The 22,858-nt window shown below is 40.4% G+C and overlaps 1 protein-coding gene across 2 annotated transcripts in view; it reads right to left on the bottom strand.

The window, feature by feature from the left end:
* Positions 1-210: 210 nt before the first annotated feature.
* Positions 211-22,858, bottom strand: part of phka2 (phosphorylase kinase, alpha 2 (liver)) — a 45,270-nt gene continuing 22,622 nt past the window's right edge. Inside the window, exons 12-32 of one of the 2 annotated variants that reach the window (XR_009656691.1) lie at positions 22,777-22,858; positions 22,553-22,631; positions 22,325-22,459; positions 21,942-22,051; positions 18,309-18,453; positions 18,112-18,190; positions 17,877-18,034; positions 12,104-12,274; positions 11,705-11,799; positions 9,939-10,072; positions 9,655-9,811; positions 9,472-9,551; positions 9,274-9,352; positions 8,025-8,154; positions 7,281-7,382; positions 7,045-7,163; positions 6,082-6,135; positions 5,432-5,659; positions 5,088-5,288; positions 4,104-4,317; positions 2,140-2,220 (exon numbers count right to left, since the gene is read on the bottom strand). The exon at positions 22,777-22,858 is cut by the window's right edge and continues 26 nt beyond it. Coding sequence is in view for 1 of the 2 variants with exons in the window: in XM_060941524.1 (XP_060797507.1) it covers positions 2,047-2,220; positions 5,088-5,288; positions 5,432-5,659; positions 6,082-6,135; positions 7,045-7,163; positions 7,281-7,382; positions 8,025-8,154; positions 9,274-9,352; positions 9,472-9,551; positions 9,655-9,811; positions 9,939-10,072; positions 11,705-11,799; positions 12,104-12,274; positions 17,877-18,034; positions 18,112-18,190; positions 18,309-18,453; positions 21,942-22,051; positions 22,325-22,459; positions 22,553-22,631; positions 22,777-22,858 (2,512 nt within the window). In the remaining variant the exon portion in view is untranslated. Of the gene's footprint in view, positions 2,221-4,103; positions 4,318-5,087; positions 5,289-5,431; positions 5,660-6,081; positions 6,136-7,044; positions 7,164-7,280; positions 7,383-8,024; positions 8,155-9,273; positions 9,353-9,471; positions 9,552-9,654; positions 9,812-9,938; positions 10,073-11,704; positions 11,800-12,103; positions 12,275-17,876; positions 18,035-18,111; positions 18,191-18,308; positions 18,454-21,941; positions 22,052-22,324; positions 22,460-22,552; positions 22,632-22,776 lie in introns of both variants that reach the window. The other variant, XM_060941524.1, reaches the window with a different exon arrangement.

The raw sequence follows: 22,858 nt of genomic DNA, 5'->3' as shown, positions 1-22,858 counted from the left end.
CCATTGCTGATAATCTGTGCCACGTCACACGTGACGTGGTACACAAGAAGCGGAACCTGCCGATGACATCACGTTTCACTACTGCGCGGAAATTAAAAGGGTAGGTGACTTTGGTCGCAAAATTAATATACTTGTCGTTGTCAAAAAATTACGTTTGATATATCATTTTGAAGCTAAAAGATTTCTCTGTCTAGTCATGTTGTCATAAAATGTATTGTATTTTATGCCAAAAAAATACATCCAATGGTGGAATGGCACTTTAATTAGCTTATTGAGCTATGGCTTGTAAACAGTCATCATTACGAAAGGCCAGGTGATGCAGATTTCAAACTGTATAAAATTCTCTGACTCCTCAAACTCGTCTGTAAAATCAACAGCCATGGGCTCCTCCAAGCAACTCCCTAGCATTCTGAAAAATAAAATAACTGATGCTCACAAAGCAGGAGAAGGCTACAAGAAGATAGCGAAGCGTTTTCAGGTAGCCGTTTCCTCAGATCGTAATGTTAAGAAATGAAGGTTAACAGGAACAGTGGAGGTCAAGGTGAAATCTGGAAGACCAAGAAAACTTTCTGAAAGAACTGCTCGTTGGATTGCTAGAAAGGCAAATAAAAACTCCCGTTTGACTGCAAAAGACCTTCAGGAAGATTTAACAGACTCTGGAGTGGTGGTGGTGCACTGTTCTACTGTGCAGCGACACCTGAACAAATATGACCTTCATGGTAGAGTTAGCAGAAGAAAACCTTTCCTGCATCCTAGCCACAAAATTCAACATCTGAAGTTTGCAAATGAACATCTAAACAAGCCTGATGCATTTTGGAAACAAGTCCTCTGGACTGATGAAATCAAAATAGAACATTTTTGGCCACAATGTGCAAAGGTATGTTTGGAGAGGGAAAAAAAAAGGGTCATGAATTCCAGGAAGACAACACCTCTCCAACTATTAAGCATGGGGGTGGATTGATCATGCTTTGTGGTTGTGTTGCAGCCAGTGGTACAAGGAACATTTCATTAGTAGAGGGAAGAATGGATTTGAATAAATACCAGCAAATTCCGGAAGCAAACATCACACCATCTGTAAAAAAGTTGAAGTTAAAAAGAGGATGGGTCCTACAACAAGACAATGATCCGAAACACACCTCAAAATCTACAATGGAATACTTCAAGAGGCACAAGCTGAAGGTTTTGCCATGGCCCTCACAGTCCCCCCCACCCCGACCTGAACATCACTGAAAACCTGTGGATAGATCTCAAAAGAGCAGCGCATGCAAGAAGGCCCAAGAATCTTGCAGAACTAGAAGCCTTCTGTATGGATGAATGGGCAAAAATCCCCCAAGTAAGAACTGAAAAATTCCGCTAGCTACAAAAAAAAGTGTTTACAAGCTGTGATACTTGCCAAAGGAGGTGTTACTAAGTACTGACCATGTTGGGTGCCCAAGCTTTTTCTTCATAAAAATGTAATCTTGCCAAAAACATCTTACCTTTATGCCTTTTGGCGATCAGTTCATCTTTTGCTCACTTAACTATTCACAGTAACAGACATTTTAAGAAAGGGTGCCCAAACTTTTGCATGCCACTGTATGTTAATCAGCGTTACATTAACACAGTGTATCCATGAGCAATAAGTGCTAAAACAAACATTAGGCACGCGCATTAATAACTAAAGAGAGAGCAATACAACAGAGCATATACATGGAGGTATTGTGTTTTCACCATAATATTATATAGTTTACTGGTCACTGCTGAGGTCTGATGAAATTGTGGAATAAAATGATAAATTATTAAATATTTAAATTAAAAAAGTAATTAATTTACTAAGGCTAGCAATGTCAAAATAAATACATATAATAGTACGTGCTACTTAATAACAGATACAGTTAGTAAAATTAGCTTCACAGTGGTCTAAAGTGATCTACTTCTTGCTCTTTAGGAATCTCCACCAGTCAGACTGCCTCTCTCCTGCTGATCTGACACACAGCTGTGAAACGCAGGACTGCGATTAAATTCACTGATCCCAGGTCAGCAGTGAGGTTCCTGAAGCTGCTTTTCTCACTGCATCAGACAGCTGCCACTGGGGAGGAAGTCGTGAACGTACGTGACCACGGCTTTGGACAGATAGGTCATAGAGCCGTAGCTGCCACTGGGGGCACTGTCGTAGAAGTAGCTGCAGATTCCTGTGGCAGGATCTTTCTCCAGGAAAAACTCATTGGCCCCGCTCGATTTCTGCAACAGGAATATACTGGTTGACTTATAAGCCGATGGTGAAATGAATATGTTCACTATTCGGAGGCATTAATCTGTTCAACTGGCTGGAGAATTTACTCCAAGCTGTTCATGAGATTATGATGTGATTTTTACTCTAAGCTGTTAACAACATCAGTTTTTAAAATGTCTCTGAAGACAATTTGTCAGTTTAAACTTTCTCACTAACTACAGCATGCACAATTACAGCTGATCAACTGAAAATACTGTATATTGACTATTGTTGTAATTTCTTTTATCATCATTACAATAAAACTAATACGACTATGCAGAGTATTCTAGCTTGAAACTGGTCTTGCTCTATAAGAAGTTAATATGTTGCTTCTTTCTATAAATAAATGCTTAAAGTAAGCAAAAATATCTGGCAAGCTTGTAATGAGAAAAACAAATGTCGAAAAATAACTAACGACCTTTTATTTGTTCTATTATACATCTGATAACATTTGAAATATTTAATAAATTCATCTTTATTAAAGATATTTTTGCTTGAGTTCACTTTCTGCATTGTACGAAGGCTGGATCACAAATGACTCTTTATTTACTTTGTTGAAGGTTATGTTTTCACCTCCGTTTGTTTGTTTGTCTGTCTGTTCCCAATGTAACTCAAAAAAGTACTGAATGGATTTTGATGAAATTTTAAGGAAAGCTGAGCCATGGGCCAAGGAACAATTGATTAGATTTTGTTGCAAATCCGAATATGTGGCTTGGCGGAGGTATGCACTCTACCAAATGCCCTTCTAGTTCAACATGAAGTCACGACATATAACGCAAATGCCTTTATACCCTATATAATACACTGTTGGAGAACAATTTGGGATGTTGTCACACAAGAACATAATTAAGATAACTTCAGTGAAAATTGCAAAAAAAAGATTTTTTTTCCCGACCTATCGTACATAAAACTCAAACTCTCACGGTTACCAGAGGACCAGCCCCTCACTGTAAGGTGGTGTTTACATTAGACCGTATCCGTATCGTTTTCGTCGCGGATGCACTGTCCGTGCACATTAAAACGCCGGAAAATGACTCCACAGGTGGAACAGTTTGAATCCGCCAGGGCCCACATATTCAACCCAGTACGTATCTGATCCGGTGCTGTGTAAACATTGAAGAACGAGGATATGCAGTGCTGAGCCCTAGCTGACGTCGTCATTGGACAACGTCACTGTGACATCCACCTTCCTGATTCGGTGGCGTTGGTCATGCCATGTTGGTCATGTGAATGAGCAATACAGGAAGTGTGTTGGTTACCGTAGCACTAAATGGTCTTGTTGTAATCGCAAAAAACGGCCGTTCTGCGAGGTGAAGAGTGTACCGAACACTGTTAGATCCTTCTAGCATAAACACGAAGGCCATACACGGTGTAAAAAAGGCGTCATTGTAGTACCAGTACCGCCGATAACAGACTGGCATACTTCATTTTTTACAATGACATCCTTCCACTTGCAAGTGGTGAGTGACTTGCGCATGCCCGATATACACTGGGATCATGTGACGTGCCGTCTAATTAGTCATGTGATTAGCGTATCTGTGTATTGGCGTTGCTGTGTGCACGGGGAACGGTTTTGTTGCGGGCACAGAAATTGTGTGTGTGTACGCGAATCGTTTTAAAAACATTAATCTGATGATCCGCTGATTCGAAATAATGTAAACAGGGCCTAATCCTAGCTGTGTAATAGGAGAGAGGCCGAGGGCTACTGAAATGGAGCTCGGCGCTGCCCAACGTGCCTTGTGGCATGAGAAGGACTTTATTGTATATAAAAACTGCCCTTTACAATAAAAGTCTGTTTGACAACAAAATCATGATTTAATCATTATTTCCAAGCAGCATAAATCCTTCCAACCTGGCGACTTGTCCAAGATGTATCCCGCCTCTCACCCATAGTCAGCTGGGATAGGCTCCAGATTGCCTGCGACCCTGCACAGGATAAGCGGCTACAGATAATGGATGGATGGATGGATAAATCCTTCCATTTCTAATGGATCAACTTTCTATTAATTAAATAGTGCTCCCAAGTAATGATGCTGAAAACGTCCAGAAATTGCATCCATCAGGTTCTAAAGGTTGAAGAGGCAGAAAAACGTGATCACATCCACTAAATAACTAGATTTTTGAAAGTCACTGACAGTGTATTACAATGCCAGTGTACAGGTTGTTTAAGCAGCAGCAATATTCTTGTTAAAATGCACATGAGCCCAGAAGTTTGTATCCCTTTTACTTCCTGGATAAAATGTACCTCTATTTTACAGTAATAAAACAGAATTCTTTGTTTCATGTTTTCTGATTGAAACTCTTTAACAAGTGATTTAAATAATACAGGATCTGAGCATGTCAGCTATTATCTTTACTCAAAAAACACAAGTTTCCATCTCACTGACATACTCTAGTATATTTATACAAAATTGCTTCATTGAGGCGTTTAATGTCATTAAACATGCTTACTTTTCCAAGACTCAAGATAAAAAGATTTTAAAAAAGAATTAAAATATATTAAAAAAGCTTTAGAGATATAAATTACCAAAAGTGAAAATCAGGACCAAAGAAACAAACAAACAAACAAAAATCCTGGACAAAAATGGAAAAAAGAATATTTGGAAAAAAAGGAATCCTGTAAAGGTCTATAAAGGGAAATGGAATAAAAATCCACACGTCACATTCAGAAATACTATTTGGATACTTTCAATATTAAGGTCATATCATATACCTTTTTATCAGTTTGTGATAATTATTATTATTTTTTTTTAAATGTCTTCTTGGTTTGATGAAGTCACTAAAAGGGTATGCAAACTTTTGCACTGCGTATGTGTGGAACGTTTCTGCACTGTACCTGGTCCTGCAAGAAGAATTCGTTTGCCATCTGAACAATCCGATCGATGTGAATAATTCCACCGATGCTGGGGATCTCCATATCGGCCAGCAGTGTGAGCACCATGATGGCCTCCACGAGCAGCTGCCGGTACTCGGGCTGAGGAACGTGATTGAGCACGGACTCCACATGCACAGCAAACTTGATCTCTCCCTCTGTCATCTACAACACATGCACAGATGGGCTTGTAAACTTCAGCCTCATCTTACTAACTTATCTTCATGTCAGTTATTCACAATATGGATGCAAAATAGTATACTAAAAATCCCAGTGGGTTATAAAGCGTGTGCAAGCGTTTCCTGTACCTCACGGGTTGTAGAGGAGGGCAAAACGTATCCTGCGATTGAGAGGCCGTGGCATTTCTGCAGGATCTTCCATACTTTCTGGTAGAAACCCATGGGCACTCGATTAATAGCGCCATCCAGGCGACGTCTCCTCAGCCATTGCCCCTGGCGCTCTTCCCACTGCAGACGTGAGTCTCCTGTACCTGTGGGCGACATGACGCCACTGGGGGTCGAAGGACTGCTACACCTCTGCATCACATATGTTGAAACACACACACACACACACACACACACACACGTTTATCTGGGCAAACAATTCAAGAGGAAGGTAAAAATAATGGTGACACCAGATGAAAAGTGGGCCATGTTTTGAAGGGAATAAATGCCAGATTGAAAGTAAATGAGAACATTCATCTCACAAGTAACACTGATTTTTGAACATTCAAGGTTGGGCAACTTGCAGACGTCCTTATTGCCTGGTGTTTCTATTAATTCGTCAACCCACAGCATAAGCAACAAGCATTACTCTGGATACATTTCGTGTCACTTATGCAAAATAAGTGAACTGAGACAAAGCTCATGCATACCATAACCAGTAACAAACTGGAGCAGCTCGCTTTTCATGTCACTAATGCACAATAATAAGCATGAGGCATGACAAAAATGATTACCGTGGAGCGGGGGGATGTGACATTACTGCCAGTGGGATAACCGCCAGTAAAGATCTATGAGACAAAAGCAGAATGTTTGCCAAAGGAATGATGAATCGATGTTGTAACGTGAAAGCTCCTTCAACATCCAACATCTATCTGCAACGAACTCAATATTACTTTGCAAACATCAACTTACGATGTCTGAAAACTAAAAGAGAGCAAGGTGGGACCAAATAAATAATGTTCATGGACCGAGATGACTGGTCAAGGTGGAACATGTTAAACAAATAATACTCAGCAGGGTCTATGCCAAGGGTTCTCAAACGTTTTGTAGCCAGGGAACCCTTTATCCGGGAAATATATTCCATAAAGTCCATCAGTGAACATAATCCTTTTATGAACTATTCCAATGTTCATGATTTAAACGTGTACAATAATATTATGCCTATGTATTAGAGCTATCAAGCTTTTTATTCCTTTTTAGGTCCAAGTTGACATCATTTACTGGACTATTTGTTTTGGGTTATTGAGGTTTGGAATAAAAAAAATGAATTCAAATTACTAATATTTGTAAGATCTCAATAATAAGTATAAAAACTTTGAGAATGCAATTTCCATCACTGTAGCTGAAAAAATAAAATAAAATCATAGAACTCCTTGCTATGCTTCAAAAACCCTGGACCCCACATTGAGAACCACTGGTCTATACCAAAGTTTTCAAACTCCAATCTTAGATGGTCGCTTAGAAGCACAGTAATGGAATTAAGAATGGGGTTGGTAGGCGGTAAACTCTGCTGTCTGAATACGCATGCCCAGAATGAAACACTTTCACAAACTCAACCCACGCTGATTGGTCTGGAGTCATCCAGCTGCAAACAAATAATGCCAATGTCATTTAAAATTCACGCAGCACAACATTCTTTAAATATTTACCATTGTGCGTATAGAATTAGCTTTACAGCAGGTTTGTTTCCCCCTCACCTGTTTGATTTCACACTTCAACTTCCTGATGCCTGTGCGTTCGGTTTTGGTAGCTCCTGTGTGTCCGAGCTCATGGATGGAGATGGCTGGACTGGTGGCCATGGACTCAATGGGACGCACTGACACAGAGCAAACCGAGAATAATAACAAGATACCGACAGGAGAGCATATTCAACTTTCCACTGAGGAGAGCCACTATCATTTTTTTAATACAGATCAGCAGTCATCAGACTCACCGCTCCTCTCCACTCCAAACTCTTTACCACTCAAGATGTGATGAAGCAGATTCTTCATGTCTGATGGACTGAGGTTCATCAAACCTTCAGATGCCTCCTCGCCTAACAGGAAGTATGAGAGTGATGATTTATTCAGAGTGTTTCACATTAAACATAAACAAACAAACAAAAAAATTCAACCAACCAAATTCATTCAACATTCAAACAAAATCTGTGAAACAAAGAAATATGCAAACATTCAATCACACAAACACAAACGCACAAACATTCCATCAAACAAACAAATATTCAATCAAAAATACAAACAAAAGCCTAGGTCACAACGGGACGTACGATTTTTTGGCCGTGCGATTTTTGGCGTTTCCCAAATCGCTGCATTTTTTTTGTTCGTGGAGAAAGACGCACGTTGGCCCCAAGTTTGTCTTGCAACCTGAAAAAAACGTAAGCGCCCGTAGAGTTTGTTTGACATGACAAAGAACCTCTGCGGCCGGTCTGCGGCCAGTCTACGGCTCGAAAATCAGCACGTCACACGTGCGCCCTCCATGCGTTTTTTGCACGTAGACCGGCCATAGGAGCACGTACGGCCGGTTGTGACCGAGGCAAAACAAATACATATACTGTACATACAGAGCATTTTAAACAGTTGGCCTTTAAAGGCCCAAATTTGACTTCTAAAAGCCCTGGATTTGAAGTCACAATCTTTCAGTCACTAGCACAGATTTTTTCACTGATGAGCATAATTACCTGAGCACTGGAGGCTACGAGCAAGCTCGGTGGCCATCACCTGCATGATGAGGCCTATCCTCAGGCGCAGCATGTCTCCGAACAGATTCGGCTGGGAGCGCACATACATCGCTAGGTACACCATGATTTCCTGTATGAAGCACAGGAAAGATGATTCACGAGCTAAAGACTTTTTTCTCCATTTTGATTATCTTCTTTATGGACTACAAGAACAAAAAGGACTCAAAAGCTAATAGCTCAGTCTATGTTTATGATCTTCAGTACAGAGCTCTGAACAAGAACCATACCCGAAAGATTCATTTTTAGATTTTTATGGTCTCCTGTAATGGAGTAAAGAAAATAATGGAGTACTAGAATATAAAAGGCCATAACTTCTTTTTTTATGCCCATTATCGATTTTCTATTTTATAGAGCAAATGGGGCTTAAAGTAAGAATAAGAAATCTAAAATGGAGATTTCGTTTCTGATATTGTGCATGTAAGTATATTACTTTTAGCGACATATTAAAGTCTGAGAACATTCCAATTTAGACAAATTTTCACTTAGCCCAAATGTGAAGACATCAAGAGTCAAGTTTATTTTTATAGCGCTTTTAACAGTAGACATTGTCGCAAAGCAACTTCACAGAATTTTAATGACTTTAAACATGAGCTAATTTTATCCCTAATCTACAGTATCCCCAAGGAGCAAGCCTGTGGCGACGGTGGCAAGAAAAAACTCCCTCAGACGACATGAGGAAGAAACCTCAAGAGGAACCAGACTCAAATGGGAACCCATCCTCATTTGGGTGATAACAGATAGCGTGATTATAATATTTTTAACAGTTTTAACATGAAGTCAGTTTCAGTGATGTTATAAACTCTTCATTGATGGAAACTTGAGTGCAAAACTGTTCATGACAACTGCAGTCCTAAAGTTAGCAAGTCAACTGTAGTCCTCAGCCATTTAAAAGCATTACTGTAAGTGTCCAGAGCGTCCTTCAAGTGTGACTTTCAACTGTCCATATGGGGCCATCCTCCACAGGAGCGATGTGATGAGACTCCAACCAGACAAGATGCCAGATGTCATCGGTCAAGACATCTCCAGGGTTCGTTTCTTTAGTTTTGTACCACCGCCAAAAGGCTTATTTATTGTAGCTAACAACTAATGAAAGTCTGTCTCATGCAAAATGTTTGTCAAACACCAAACACGTCTGGACTTCTCATTACATTTAAGTAGGAAATTATATACATTTAGATCTCAGCTTTACCTGGGTAAGTACCGCAATGCTTATATCCTGACCGCTGGCCTCATAGATTAAATTCTTCAGTTCTTCAGGTGGGAGAGGACTAAAAGAAAGGATAAAAATGGCTCAATTAACTGGTAGAATAAGAAAAGAGAAACATTAAGGATTAGTCTCCATAAAGATCTTTCACGGGCAAGATAGCGGGAAGAAGTGCACACTGACACAGTGATGATTTTCTCCCTTGGCTCTGGAGGAAGACCCACTGTCAGCTGCTTTTGATGCGAGATCAGATCAGTACAGGCCTGAGGAGGAAACACAGGCTAGTTTTAACAAGCCGAGGCAGTTGTCGTGTAATAGGCAAGACTTAGTTAACAGGTACAAACTGGTCACAACTAAATATCTTACCTCAGCTAAAACCTCCACCTTCTTCTTCAAGATGCCCGAGATGTACCGAATAAGTCCCCACTCTTTGCACACTCCCGCCTTGACGTACAGCTCCTCAAGCAGAGTACGCACTGTGACGCCTTTCTGCCCTGATATATTCACCATCCACTCTGCACCTCTGACCATCCCCAGAATCAGACCATCAGAAAACCAGACAAATTCATTTAATTAGCACAGAGTAAAACAGATTAGCATGCGAATCATTCTATAATTAGAACTGTTCATATAAACGTGTGAATGCCTACTTCATAGCGTAGAGGATATAAAGAATATCAGCCTGGTCCTGTAACGTGGGGCATTCCTTCAGGTGATTCACGAGTGCAGTAAAGTCTGTGTTGCCTTGAGCATCACGGGGCAGGTGAAGGTCTGGAGCAGGATCCTAGTCAAGCATTTTTACACCTCCAAAAATTAATTAGTGGCAACAACTTCCAGAAATCTCATCTCATCTCATTATCTCTAGCCGCTTTATCCTGTTCTACAGGGTCGCGGCCAAGCTGGAGCCTATCCCAGCTGACTACGGGCGAGAGGCGGGGTACACCCTGGACAAGTCGCCAGGTCATCACAGGGCTGACACATAGACACAGACAACCATTCACACTCACATTCACACCTACGGTCAATTTAGAGTCACCAGTTAACCTAACCTGCATGTCTTTGGACTGTGGGGGAAACCGGAGCACCCGGAGGAAACCCACGCGGACACGGGGAGAACATGCAAACTCCGCACAGAAAGGCCCTCGCCGGCCACGGGGCTCGAACCCGGACCTTCTTGCTGTGAGGCGACAGCGCTAACCACTACACCACCGTGCCGCCCACTTCCAGAAATGTTTTACACAATTCTCAGTGACACTCAATGTTTAGTATTAGTGGGAAGGGATACCTTTTCATGCACAATAGTGTCTAGAGTTTACTCAGAATGGTGCGATAAAGGAAAAAAAAAAAGTGAGCGGCAATTTGGAAAAGCCTTGTTGATGAAAGAGGTCAATGGAGAATGGTTAGACTGGTTCAAGCTGACAGAAAGGTTATAGTAACTCAGATAATCACGGTGTACAAATGTGGTGAGCAGAAAAGCATCTCCGACTGCACAACATGTTGAATCTTGAGGTGGATAGGCTACAACAGCACAAAAACCATATCGGGTTCTACTTCCGTCAGCAAAGAACAGAAAGCTGAGGCTGCAATGGGTAAAGGCTTACCAAAACTGACTAGCTGAAGACTGGACAAATATTGCCTAGTCTGAAGAACCTCGATTTCTGCTGAGGCACACCGATGGTAGAGTCAGAATTTGGCACCAACAGCATGACTCCATGGACCCAACCTGTCTTGTGTCAACAGCCTAGGGTGGTGGAGGCGGTGTAATGGTGTGGGGAATGTTTGGTTTTTTTTTTCCACACACTTTGGGCCTGTTAATACCAATCAATCAACGCTTGAACGCCACAGCCTATTTGTTGATGACCATGTGCATCCCTTTATGGCCACAATTTACCATCTTCTAATGGCTACTTCCAGCATGATAATGCACCATGTCACAAAGCAAAAGTCGTCTCAAACTGGTTTCATGACCATGACAATGAGTTCGGTGTTCTTCAGTGGCCTTCCCAGTCACCAGATCTTAATCCAACAAAACACTTTTGGGATGTGGTAGAACAGGAAATTTGCATCAAGAAAGTGCTCCTGAAAAATCTGAGGAATTACGTGATGCAATCATGGCAACATGGACCAGAAACTCAAAGGAATGTTTCCAACATCTTGTGGAATCCATGGCATGAAGGACTGAGGCTGTTCTGAGAGAAAAGGGAGGATCTACACAATTTTAGTATCTAGTGCTCCTAATAAACTGCTCAGGTGAGTATATTAGCTGCAGGGGGGTTTACCAACAAGAGGGATTCATAAAAGACTCTAGTAATAATGACATTACCCCACCTCCCCATTTCAAACTACCTCAAACTGAACATTTTTTTAATTTGTAGATTGTTGACCAGAATTCTGATGTCAAGTATTTTTGACTTGCCTTGTGGTGTTGTTGAGGATGTGGGAGTTCCAGCAGGTTCAAAGACTTCCTGTGTTTGTTCATGATGGGAACCACAGGTAAATACATAGACGCCTCTGAAAAGCACACAAAATTGTGTCTGAACTGGCAGGGGGGCATTAGTGAGAGAGCAACACTTGAAATAAACCCACTGCACAAAAGCATACAGCATGTTCTGTCTTGTTATATTCACTCTACTTTTTTAATGAACAGAGAATCCCACTGAGAATGTTTTTCAATTATAGGATATGAAAATCCAACCACATAACGAGCGAGACAATATTAAGCTCGTATTTAAAAGCCATTTTAATATGCTAAAAGGATATCAGTGGATAAACAAGGGAGCGATAATGGTCTTGATAGGCAACATTTAAGGCTTACTAGGCATGTTATGGCCCTGAACCTGAGCCATGAGCGTCAGGATGTCCCTGGTGGTGTGCTCAGCGCTGAAAACATGGTGCTGCCCCTTCTGGATGGGAGGGAGATGCGAGTTTGTGGTTGTGCTCTGCAGGAAGTGGGCGAAGTACTGGTCGAGCACATCTTTGGAACCTCCTAAAAAGGAAAAGCAATAATAAAAATGACTCCAAACCTTTCTCTGGAGGAAAAGTATCACTGGGATTAATAGACACTGTCACGTTCATAGGGCATAAAACCTGGTTGTCCATAACAAAAAGATGTTAATGGCAAGATCTTCATATCATTTTAAACTGAGGATATTTTTTCACATAAATGAGATAACTCTCATAGATTTAATGCAAAACCATTAAAGCCAAATCTGCAAGGGCTGGACAGATACAAATACCTGACCAACATCACAAGTCAGTATATGTGTGAGCCACTGGATTGTAAATACGTTTTTTGTGGGGATAGCCGGCATATGACATACTGTATCACAACTCTAATATGGAAACTTCAAAGTCCAGAACCTTTTGCTGTTTCATCTATCTCCTATTAATATAACTGGTCGCTATCTTTTAAGGATGTAAACAAATATTAATAGGATTAGTTAGATTTATAATCGATACCTTTTTTTTTTGCTTTTAAAGAAATCTTACCAGAAAGACTCACAGGGCAACTGATTGACATTAGACATGTGTATCGGGAGCCCACACAACAAAAAGGTCTTTACTTTCATAGACGCGCAATTCATCTCATTATCTCTAGCCGCTTTATCCTTCTACAGGGTCGCAGGCAAGCTGGAGCCTATCCCAGCTGACTACGGGCGAAAGGCGGGGTACACCCTGGACAAGTCGCCAGGTCATCACAGGGCCGACACATAGACACAGACAACCATTCACACTCACATTCACACCTACGGTCAATTTAGAGTCACCAGTTAACCTAACCTGCATGTCTTTGGACTGTGGGGGAAACCGGAGCACCCGGAGGAAACCCACACGGACACGGGGAGAACATGCAAACTCCACACAGAAAGGCCCTCGCTGGCCCCGGGGCTCGAACCCAGGACCTTCTTGCTGTGAGGCGACAGTGCTAACCACTACACCACCGTGCCGCCCGACGCGCAATTCACTTTTCAGAATTTGAAGCTGGGTGGCACGGTGGTGTAGTGGTTAACGCTGTCACCTCACAGCAAGAAGGTCCGGGTTCGAGCCCCGGGGCCGGCGAGGGCCTTTCTGTGCGGAGTTTGCATGTTCTCCCCGTGTCCGCGTGGGTTTCTTCCGGGTGCTCCGGTTTCCCCCACAGTCCAAAGACATGCAGGTTAGGTTAACTGGTGACTCTAAATTGACCGTAGGTGTGAATGTGAGTGTGAATGGTTGTCTGTGTCTATGTGTCAGCCCTGTGATGACCTGGCGACTTGTCCAGGGTGTACCCCGCCTTTCGCCCGTAGTCAGCTGGGATAGGCTCCAGCTTGCCTGTGACCCTGTAGGACAGGATAAAGCGGCTAGAGATAATGAGATGAGAAATTTGAAGCTCAAATAAAGACCACGTTTATTAATATGAACTGATCTTTAAGAACTGCCTGGTGATTATGGTTTTCGCTTGTAGTTTACTCTCGAACCAAATAAATTTGTAAAAAAAAATAAAGAAATAAAATTAATTTTTTTTTTTTTTTTTAAGTGAGGGACAAAGTTATAATGGCGCAGTCATGACACCAAAAGTCCAGAGTAATATGAGGAACTGTCTGAGCCAGAATTCAGAGATAATGCTGCTTGTGTTTCTACCCCCCCCCCCCCCCACAGTGTTTTAGTGTTTCCATGGCAGAATGATAGGCTAGATATTTACCTTCTGGTTTAGGCCATGCCTACTTTGGGTTTAAATCTGAATACAGCCACATATATGAACATCTGGAACACTAGATTGATGGCGTCATTGTGTTCCAATAAAATTGACACTGGAGAGAAAGTCATTATTCGTCTCTCCTTATTGCTTGCAACCAAAAATATCTTCTTGTTGTTGGAAAAAGGGGTGTGATGTGATTGAAAGATTTGTTTGAACTCACACATTAAGAAATACAATGAATTATTATTATACATACAGGACACTTTTTCCATGGAATAAAAACATGTATTCTATTCTCTGCTAGCAGGTTCCATTCGTTTGGTTTCACAGCATGCACTATTGTTAGCATATTGTTTATCCTATGTGTATTATGTCACGCTACCCAATGGAGAACGAGCGTTGAATATGGTTTATGATATTGCATGGTCGTCAAGACAACATGACGTCACACATCGGAGCTGATGCGAATATCCAACGAGCGAGTTTTCGACTGCGCATGTGCAGAAGCATTTCTTTGTTCACCCGGAAAAAGAAAGATGCATTGAACACCCAAAAGGCTGCCAAAACTTCATTATATATTCTTCATGCATATTTACAAGAGAAAAAAAACATACCAACAGGCATCAAAAAACTGGAAAAGAGACAAGTCGGAGACGTAGAACTTCACACTAGCAAGCGACTGTGACAAATTGTAAACAAACATGGCTGCCAGGTTAGCGCCGTTAAATACGGAAGATTTTGAGAGAATTTTGAAAGAAAAAGACGCGTTGAACACCCAAAAGGAATGTGTATGTATAATATAATAATATTGGCACAGCAGCTTATGGAAACAATCACAACCGAAATGAATAAATTAAAAAGGTGGTTTAATGTAAACAAATTGTCATTGAATTTGAGTAAAACAAAGATTATGTTATTTGGAAAATATAAGTTGAACCCTCAAGTTGAATTGAAAATTGACAACATAACCAAAGAAAGAGTTTATGAAATAAAATTTCTGGGTGTGATTGTTGATCATAAAATCTGCTGGAAGCCACATATTAATCATGTTAAAGCAAAAATAGCAAAGATTACTGCAATTTTGGGGAAATCAAGACACATTATGGACTATAAATCACTACATACTCTGTATAATGCACTCATACTTCCATATCTGAGTTACTGTGTGGAGATATGGGGTAATACCTACAAATCTAACCCACAGCCGTTATGCACATTACAAAAAAGAGCAATAAGAATCGTCAATAATACGGGATATCTTGAGCATACAAACGCATTATTCGTAAAAGCACACACTCTGAAATTCACTGATCTGGTTAAAACACAAGACTGCACAAATTATATATAAAGCAAGACATAACCTTCTTCCGGGTGAGGTACAAAATACGTTTATGGAAAGGCAGGGTGGGTATAACCTGAGAGGGGAAATGAATTTTAAGAGAGTAAATGTTAGAACAACTATGAAAAGTACAACCCCAATTCCAAAAAAGTTGGGACAAAGTACAAATTGTAAATAAAAACGGAATGCAATAATTTACAAATCTCAAAAACTGATATTGTATTCACAATAGAACATAGACAACATATCAAATGTCGAAAGTGAGACATTTTGAAATTTCATGCCAAATATTGGCTCATTTGAAATTTCATGACAGCAACACATCTCAAAAAAGTTGGGACAGGGGCAATAAGAGGCTGGAAAAGTTAAAGGTACAAAAAAGGAACAGCTGGAGGACCAAATTGCAACTCATTAGGTCAATTGGCAATAGGTCATTAACATGACTGGGTATAAAAAGAGCATCTTGGAGTGGCAGCGGCTCTCAGAAGTAAAGATGGGAAGAGGATCACCAATCCCCCTAATTCTGCGCCGACAAATAGTGGAGCAATATCAGAAAGGAGTTCGACAGTGTAAAATTGCAAAGAGTTTGAACATATCATCATCTACAGTGCATAATATCATCAAAAGATTCAGAGAATCTGGAAGAATCTCTGTGCGTAAGGGTCAAGGCCGGAAAACCATACTGGGTGCCCGTGATCTTCGGGCCCTTAGACGGCACTGCATCACATACAGGCATGCTTCTGTATTGGAAATCACAAAATGGGCTCAGGAATATTTCCAGAGAACATTATCTGTGAACACAATTCACCGTGCCATCCGCCGTTGCCAGCTAAAACTCTATAGTTCAAAGAAGAAGCCGTATCTAAACATGATCCAGAAGTGCAGACGTCTTCTCTAGGCCAAGGCTCATTTAAAATGGACTGTGGCAAAGTGGAAAACTGTTCTGTGGTCAGACAAATCAAAATTTGAAGTTCTTCATGGAAATCAGGGACGCCGTGTCATTCGGAATAAAGAGGAGAAGGACGACCCGAGTTGTTATCAGCGCTCAGTTCAGAAGCCTGCATCTCTGATGGTATGGGGTGGCATTAGTGCGTGTGGCATGGGCAACTTACACATCTGGAAAGACACCATCAATGCTGAAAGGTATATCCAGGTTCTAGAGCAACATATGCTCCCATCCAGACGACGTCTCTTTCAGGGAAGACCTTGCATTTTCCAACATGACAATGCCAAACCACATACTGCATCAATTACAGCATCATGGCTGCATAGAAGAAGGGTCCGGGTACTGAACTGGCCAGCCTGCAGTCCAGATCTTTCACCCATAGAAAACATTTGGCGCATCATAAAACAGAAGATACGACAAAAAAGACCTAAGACAGTTGAGCAACTAGAATCCTACATTAGACAAGAATGGGTTAACATTCCTATCCCTAAACTTGAGCAGCTTGTCTCCTCAGTCCCCAGATGTTTACAGACTGTTGTAAAGAGAAAAGGGGATGTCTCACAGTGGTAAACATGGCCTTGTCCCAACTTTTTTGAGATGTGTTGTTGTCATGACATTTAAAATCACCTAATTTTTCTCTTTAAATGATACATTTTCTCAGTTTAAACATTTGATATGTCATCTATGTTCTATTCTGAATAAAATATGGAATTTTGAAACTTCCACATCATTGCATTCCGTTTTTATTTACAATTTGTACTTTGTCCCAACTTTTTTGGAATCGGGGTTGTATGTGCATAACAGTCTGTGGGGTGCAATTGTGGAATGGTCTGGAAAATGAACTCAAAAATAGCACCAACATAAAACTGTTTAAAAAATTATATAAAAACATGTTAATAAAAATATATGAGAATGAGGACAGGCAGACTATATAGGTGATGATGAAATTGAGAGCAAGTCTGTGACTGGTCTTCTTGTATTTAGTGTATAGTTATATGTATGTACTGTATATATGTATTGTATGTGTGTATATATGCATAAGTATCTGTATATATGATTTGATTTGGTCGATATTATACCATGTCGGTATGTCTTGGTATGTTGGTATGTTTTCTTTTTTGTTTGTTGCTTTTGTTTTCTTTTGTATATATAGTTTATTATGGTGGAAAGTGACGTTTGATTAGCGGTGGTATAGAGGGTTAGGATTGGATAAGTTATTACTGCTTCCTAATCCTTTCTGAACATTATTATGTTACTGCCTTGTGGCTACGCTATTCTGCTTGTTTATGACGATGTTTTGATTATTGCATTTTTTATTTACATTTTTTTTATTTTTATATCTTTCTTCTTTATTGTTCAGAATAAAGTAATCAATCAATCAATCAAAAAAAATTTTTTTCATGGTATATCAGATATATTCCATTCAGCTAGCATGATATTGAACTTCGACTTGTTCAATATTTTGCTAGCTGAATGGAATATATCTGACATTCCACTCAACGCCAGCCAATGTTAATTAAATATTTTATATAACTAAATATACAGCAGTGCATTATAGTTTCCTCCCACTTTCTTTTTGCAACCAGTTTCTGCGCCAGACATCAAAATTAAAAAGGAAAGTGAAATACCACTGTTGGAAAAACTATAAACTTTATCTTCTTCATCTTCATTGTAGTCATCCTCTTCATCTTCATCTTCAAGGTTCTCCTCTGAGTCAGCGTCCATGAAGCTGAGCTTGGTGTGGAAGGAGGTAGTGAGGAATGTGGAGAGGTTTGCCATCTGAACTCTACAGGCCAGAGAGACCATGTGAAGTACTGCAATATTGCAGAACATGGAAATAAAGAATGGAAATCATTTTCTAACCTCACTCCTGCAAAATAGCCATCCTGAAGCTTTCTCAAAGTGGATAGGATGCAAGGGTCGATGCTTTCACCGTCCTCCACTATAACAGCCGGAAAAACAGAAATCTTACACTCTCATTTCAGGTGGATTTGAGTGCCACAATTTAAAATCTGCATGTATGTGAAAGCATTTTGACTGTAATCTCATTTCACTATTACCCAGCATGCTTTGTGTAATCGGGAAAGTGAGCGTGGGTCTGCCAGTCATCCGCCAACAGGAAGAGAGGTAGGCCAACTCGGTCCTCAGCATCTCCACTATCATCTGATTATCCAGAGCCAGGTAGAAATGATACTGATCAATGAACTAAAGAGAAGAAAAGATAAAATCAGTATTTAGGTTTTGTTGTTGTTTTCATTCCACATTCAGTTATAAGCAGTGATAGTAAGTGAAACATACTATCTGAATTAGGACTGCACAATTTATGGTAGCTTCATCATTTGGGATGAAATAATTAAATTATTTGACTTAATTAATCGATGCTATTATGAGCCAACATTAAATATCGGTTTTATTTTTTCATTCTACAGTTGAAGGAATGAAAACATATAATATACAATCTACAAGAAAAGATGCCTTTTGCTGTTTTAAATTGATCAAACGTGTGCTAAAATTATTTAGTAACTAAACTGGCCAAATAATTATAATAAATAATTATGATTTAAATAATAATCTCAAGTTATTTTAACCAATTTATCCATAATTTGGCAGCCAGATAGTGGATGAAAATAAAATATAGTCGTTATAAAAGACATAGTTCATGAATGATCCTAAGATTGAGAACATTAAAGCATATACGCAGAGCCATGGCCTCACTTTCATTTATAAATGCCTTGAGACCTCAAAACTATTCCTATGCTATTCTTAAGAGTTAACAATAAATCTAATATAGTAATTTTTACGATTAAAGTGATTTATATAGGTAGCGGTCTGAGTGAATGACTGACGTCCGTGACGTCACAGCAGGAAGTCTATCGGTCTCATTGCCATTTCCGCTATACTAAAACACAGAGCTGACTGCAACTCCAATCCTCCATTTTGAGCTAATTTATCGCCATGCCGTGTAGATGTGCCAGCAACACGACAGAAGCTGGATTTATGTTGCATTCGTGGCCCAAGAATGTTCAAACTGCAAAGATTTGGACACGTTTTGCAAGAAGTTCACGGGCACATTGGGTAGCTACGAAGCGGTCTCTCCTCTGCTCTGCACATTTTACTGAAGATTCGTATGAGACGTCTGATCTGCTGAGGAGCGTTGACTATAAGCCCGTATTGAAAGAGGGTGCAGTACCAACAATTAAATAAAATTACAAGAAAAAGTATTTATTTTATTTATTTTTTAAAAGGAAAGTAAGTTCAGTTGCACCAGTTCTTCTGGAGTGTGAGTCGAGGGTTGTTGGTAAAACCCGGGACGGAACGTGACATATTATCGCTCGGGCAGTGACCTCCCCACGGTTGTTGCTAAAACCAGTGACGTTCTGTCCCGTCCCGCGTTTTAGTAACTGCTTGAGCCGAGCAGTAATGGCGGAGTACTCCGTATGGAGAAAATGGAGAATGAGTGGACTAGCCATCCAATGTCTTTACTGGATATCGCTGCCATCTCGCCCTTATGTGGAAGAAGCGAATGAACGGAGAACTGAACGAACAACTGAAAGTCAGATTGTTTCAAAAACAATCGGCCACAAGATCGGCCTTCAAGAAGCGAGAACACAGACGGGTAAGCTCCGACTCTCATTTGGATATAAAACAACAAAAACACGTTGTTTACCTGCATTTAGATTAATACATGTCATTTGTATTGTGTATTTAAGTTGCCGGTATAAGATTATTTAATTTGCTTCAGAATGTGATTGTCTCAGTTCGTCTGATTATTTAATTAGCCTTTTACGTTTTATCAGTGAAAATGCATGCATGTACATGTATGTTACACAAGTTATAACACCTTTTAATGAGCGTCAACCAGGGGCGATTTCTCAGAGACAACAAGGGAAGCCGAGCTTCCCCTAAAACTCTCTCCCCAAACTGCGGCATCTACGACGTTGAATTCTCATTAAAACAATAACTTGCATAACATATGCCCAAGATTGTATTTACGTTCATAACTATCCTGTAACTTACTTGAGTGATGTCTGACAAACTTGCAGTTCGCTACGAGAATCACCTTTGCTGCCAGGCTGTAACCAGTGTTGCCAGATACTGCTGACGTTTTCCAGCCAAAATATGTTCAAAACCCTCCAAAATGCACTTAAAACTGCCCAATCTGGCAACACTGGCTGTAACCTTTCTTATTTCAATGGGCTCTATGGCTGGCAGCCGGGTATCCGTTGCAGTCTATGAGAGGGCTCTGAACAGCCAATTTCGGCTAGTTGTTATTGGTTAAAATCGACAAAATCGTCACTTCCAGGGAAGCCGGGCTTCTCTGGGACTAAACGAGACAGTGGGAGGGACAAGAAGCCGGGCTGATGAAGGATTATTGGAGGTAGTGTTTGAAAGACATGAGGAGGGCGGTACTTCGGCGAGGAACACGGAAGTATGATCAGTCAGTCCCCAGCGGATGTCGAGAAAGTGTAGTCGTGTGCCAAAGTGCTGTCCGACTTTCTTTTCATATAAACGTTTCTTCTCATTGATGTCTCTGTACATTACTCTGTAAATAAATGTAAATATTACTGGTTGTGCTCCGTTAACTTTCATCCATTCTATCAGTTTGATCATTCGTGAATTCACTCGTTTATTTCATTTGTAGTTCAATCTGGTTGTAGGCTAGCTTGAGCCTTATTGGGATCTGCAGTGCTAGCTGCTAACAGAAATTGGTGAAGTCTCTGGAAAGCACAACCAGCTAGTATGACAGGGTCACAGACCATTTTCTGGAAAAGGAGCGGAGGGCAGAATTTGTGTATAAATAGTGTGCATCATATAATGCTCATGAATCTGAAGTGTGTATATTGTTCAGTAATGTTAAGAGAATGGTGGGCTCTGTGTTATAGGTTATACCTGGGTATAATATTCAAGGTTCTGTGTGTTGCATAGCCTACCTGGTTATGGATTTCCAGACTGTGTTGCAGAAGATGTTCAAGGATGTGTTGCACAGCTGGGTGTTGTGTTAAAGACTCTGTGTTGCATATCAGGGTATGATGTTCAAGGCTCTTCGTTGAATAGCCAGTGATTTTTGGATGTTTGATATTTTTGATTAAGGATATGAGGCACTAGCCTGGCAAGCCAGACTATAACATGAAATGTACAAGCAAAAATACTTTCTGCCACTAGGTAGGGTTGTCTAGTTCACTATGCTAATGGGGCACACCTTTCTATGCTTTGATATCCGGCCTACAGGTTTTACGATGAATGCGTAAAATGGGCTTCCCCTGTTTTAAAAACCAGCAGCCGCCACTGGAGTCAACCCACAATCAATGAAGTCAAGTCAGTCTTAGTTGAGCAAGTCGGTAAAGGTATTTCTTACTTTCACCATAAATTTTTATTTATATGACTTGGGTCTATAGCTGTCAAAGGCCTCGGCCTTAAAACCGGTTACCGCTGTGACGTCACGCACTCAGGGCTGGCTAGCTCAGCAGGGCAGCTCGAATGCCAACTTTGCGGTCGATTTTAACTCTCAAAAAAGTATATATATATATATATATATATATATATATATATATATATATATATATATATATAAAAAATACACATTTTATTCCCATTTATGCAGCATACAAGAGTCAAGGGTGGAGATACTATCCACTCAGAAATGTATTTAAAAATAAAGGTTCTGCGTATCTGCTTTAAATATTTATCTTTACCTGTGGGGTAAAAGTGTAGGTATGATTCCTGATCTCATAGAACTTGGAAGTCCCAAGAACACCAATGTGTCGATACGGCCGCCCAGTCAAATTCAGCTTCCTACAGTTTCCTGTGCATATAAACTTTGCTTGAGTGAAGAGTTAGGTGTGTTTTACATAATGCACATTTGCAGTCCAGGGGCCTCACATATTGTATAAATAATGCATATGCACAAAATGGGTCTCGAAATGTGTCATATCACACACACACACACACACACTGGGATGTAGTATAAAGAAATACTCATCAGGAAATTGTGCGTATAGATGCAGCATTTTGGAGCCAGCAGGTACATATTAATGACATCCATGGTAAAATAACAAAAAGTGTGCAGAATGTTTACCCAGCTTGACGTAGATGTGGCTCAGAATACGAGCTGACATGATTCGGATGGGCTGGACCTCGGACACAGTCTGCACCTCTATTCCATTCTCCCTGAGCAGTGCCTGGATCTCCTCCGTTTCTGCAACTACACTGACTGGAAAAGAAAACACAAATCTGGAGAACTTGCCTATTTGAACATAACTGCAAATATATACATTTCTATGATTAAACAGAAATGTTTGTTTACCTTGGACAACAATATCTGGTTTGAAGTCAGTAGAGAACCTTCTGTTTAGAGGATCTATCTCTCCAGGAGCAAGAAATCCCTGGTTGGAGAAATAAAGAAATACACTTTTTTTTTTTAACAAAGAACGATGTGATGCATTAAAAAAAAAAATCTATACAGCATGCAGGACAGGATGACACCGTTATCAGACCATATTTATTTATTCAGCGTTTGAGCTGCTGTACCTCCACTAGCAGGCTGCTCAGAATATAGAGAGACTGTCCCCATAAGTGAGGCAGCTGGCCTGTAGCTACACGATCCACACTG

The sequence above is a fragment of the Neoarius graeffei genome, chromosome 15 (genome assembly GCF_027579695.1).
Source record: "Neoarius graeffei isolate fNeoGra1 chromosome 15, fNeoGra1.pri, whole genome shotgun sequence".
Taxonomy (NCBI): Eukaryota; Metazoa; Chordata; class Actinopteri; order Siluriformes; family Ariidae; genus Neoarius; species Neoarius graeffei.
Note: the sequence above shows the minus strand (reverse complement) of the source record. Positions and strands in the feature narration are given on the sequence as shown.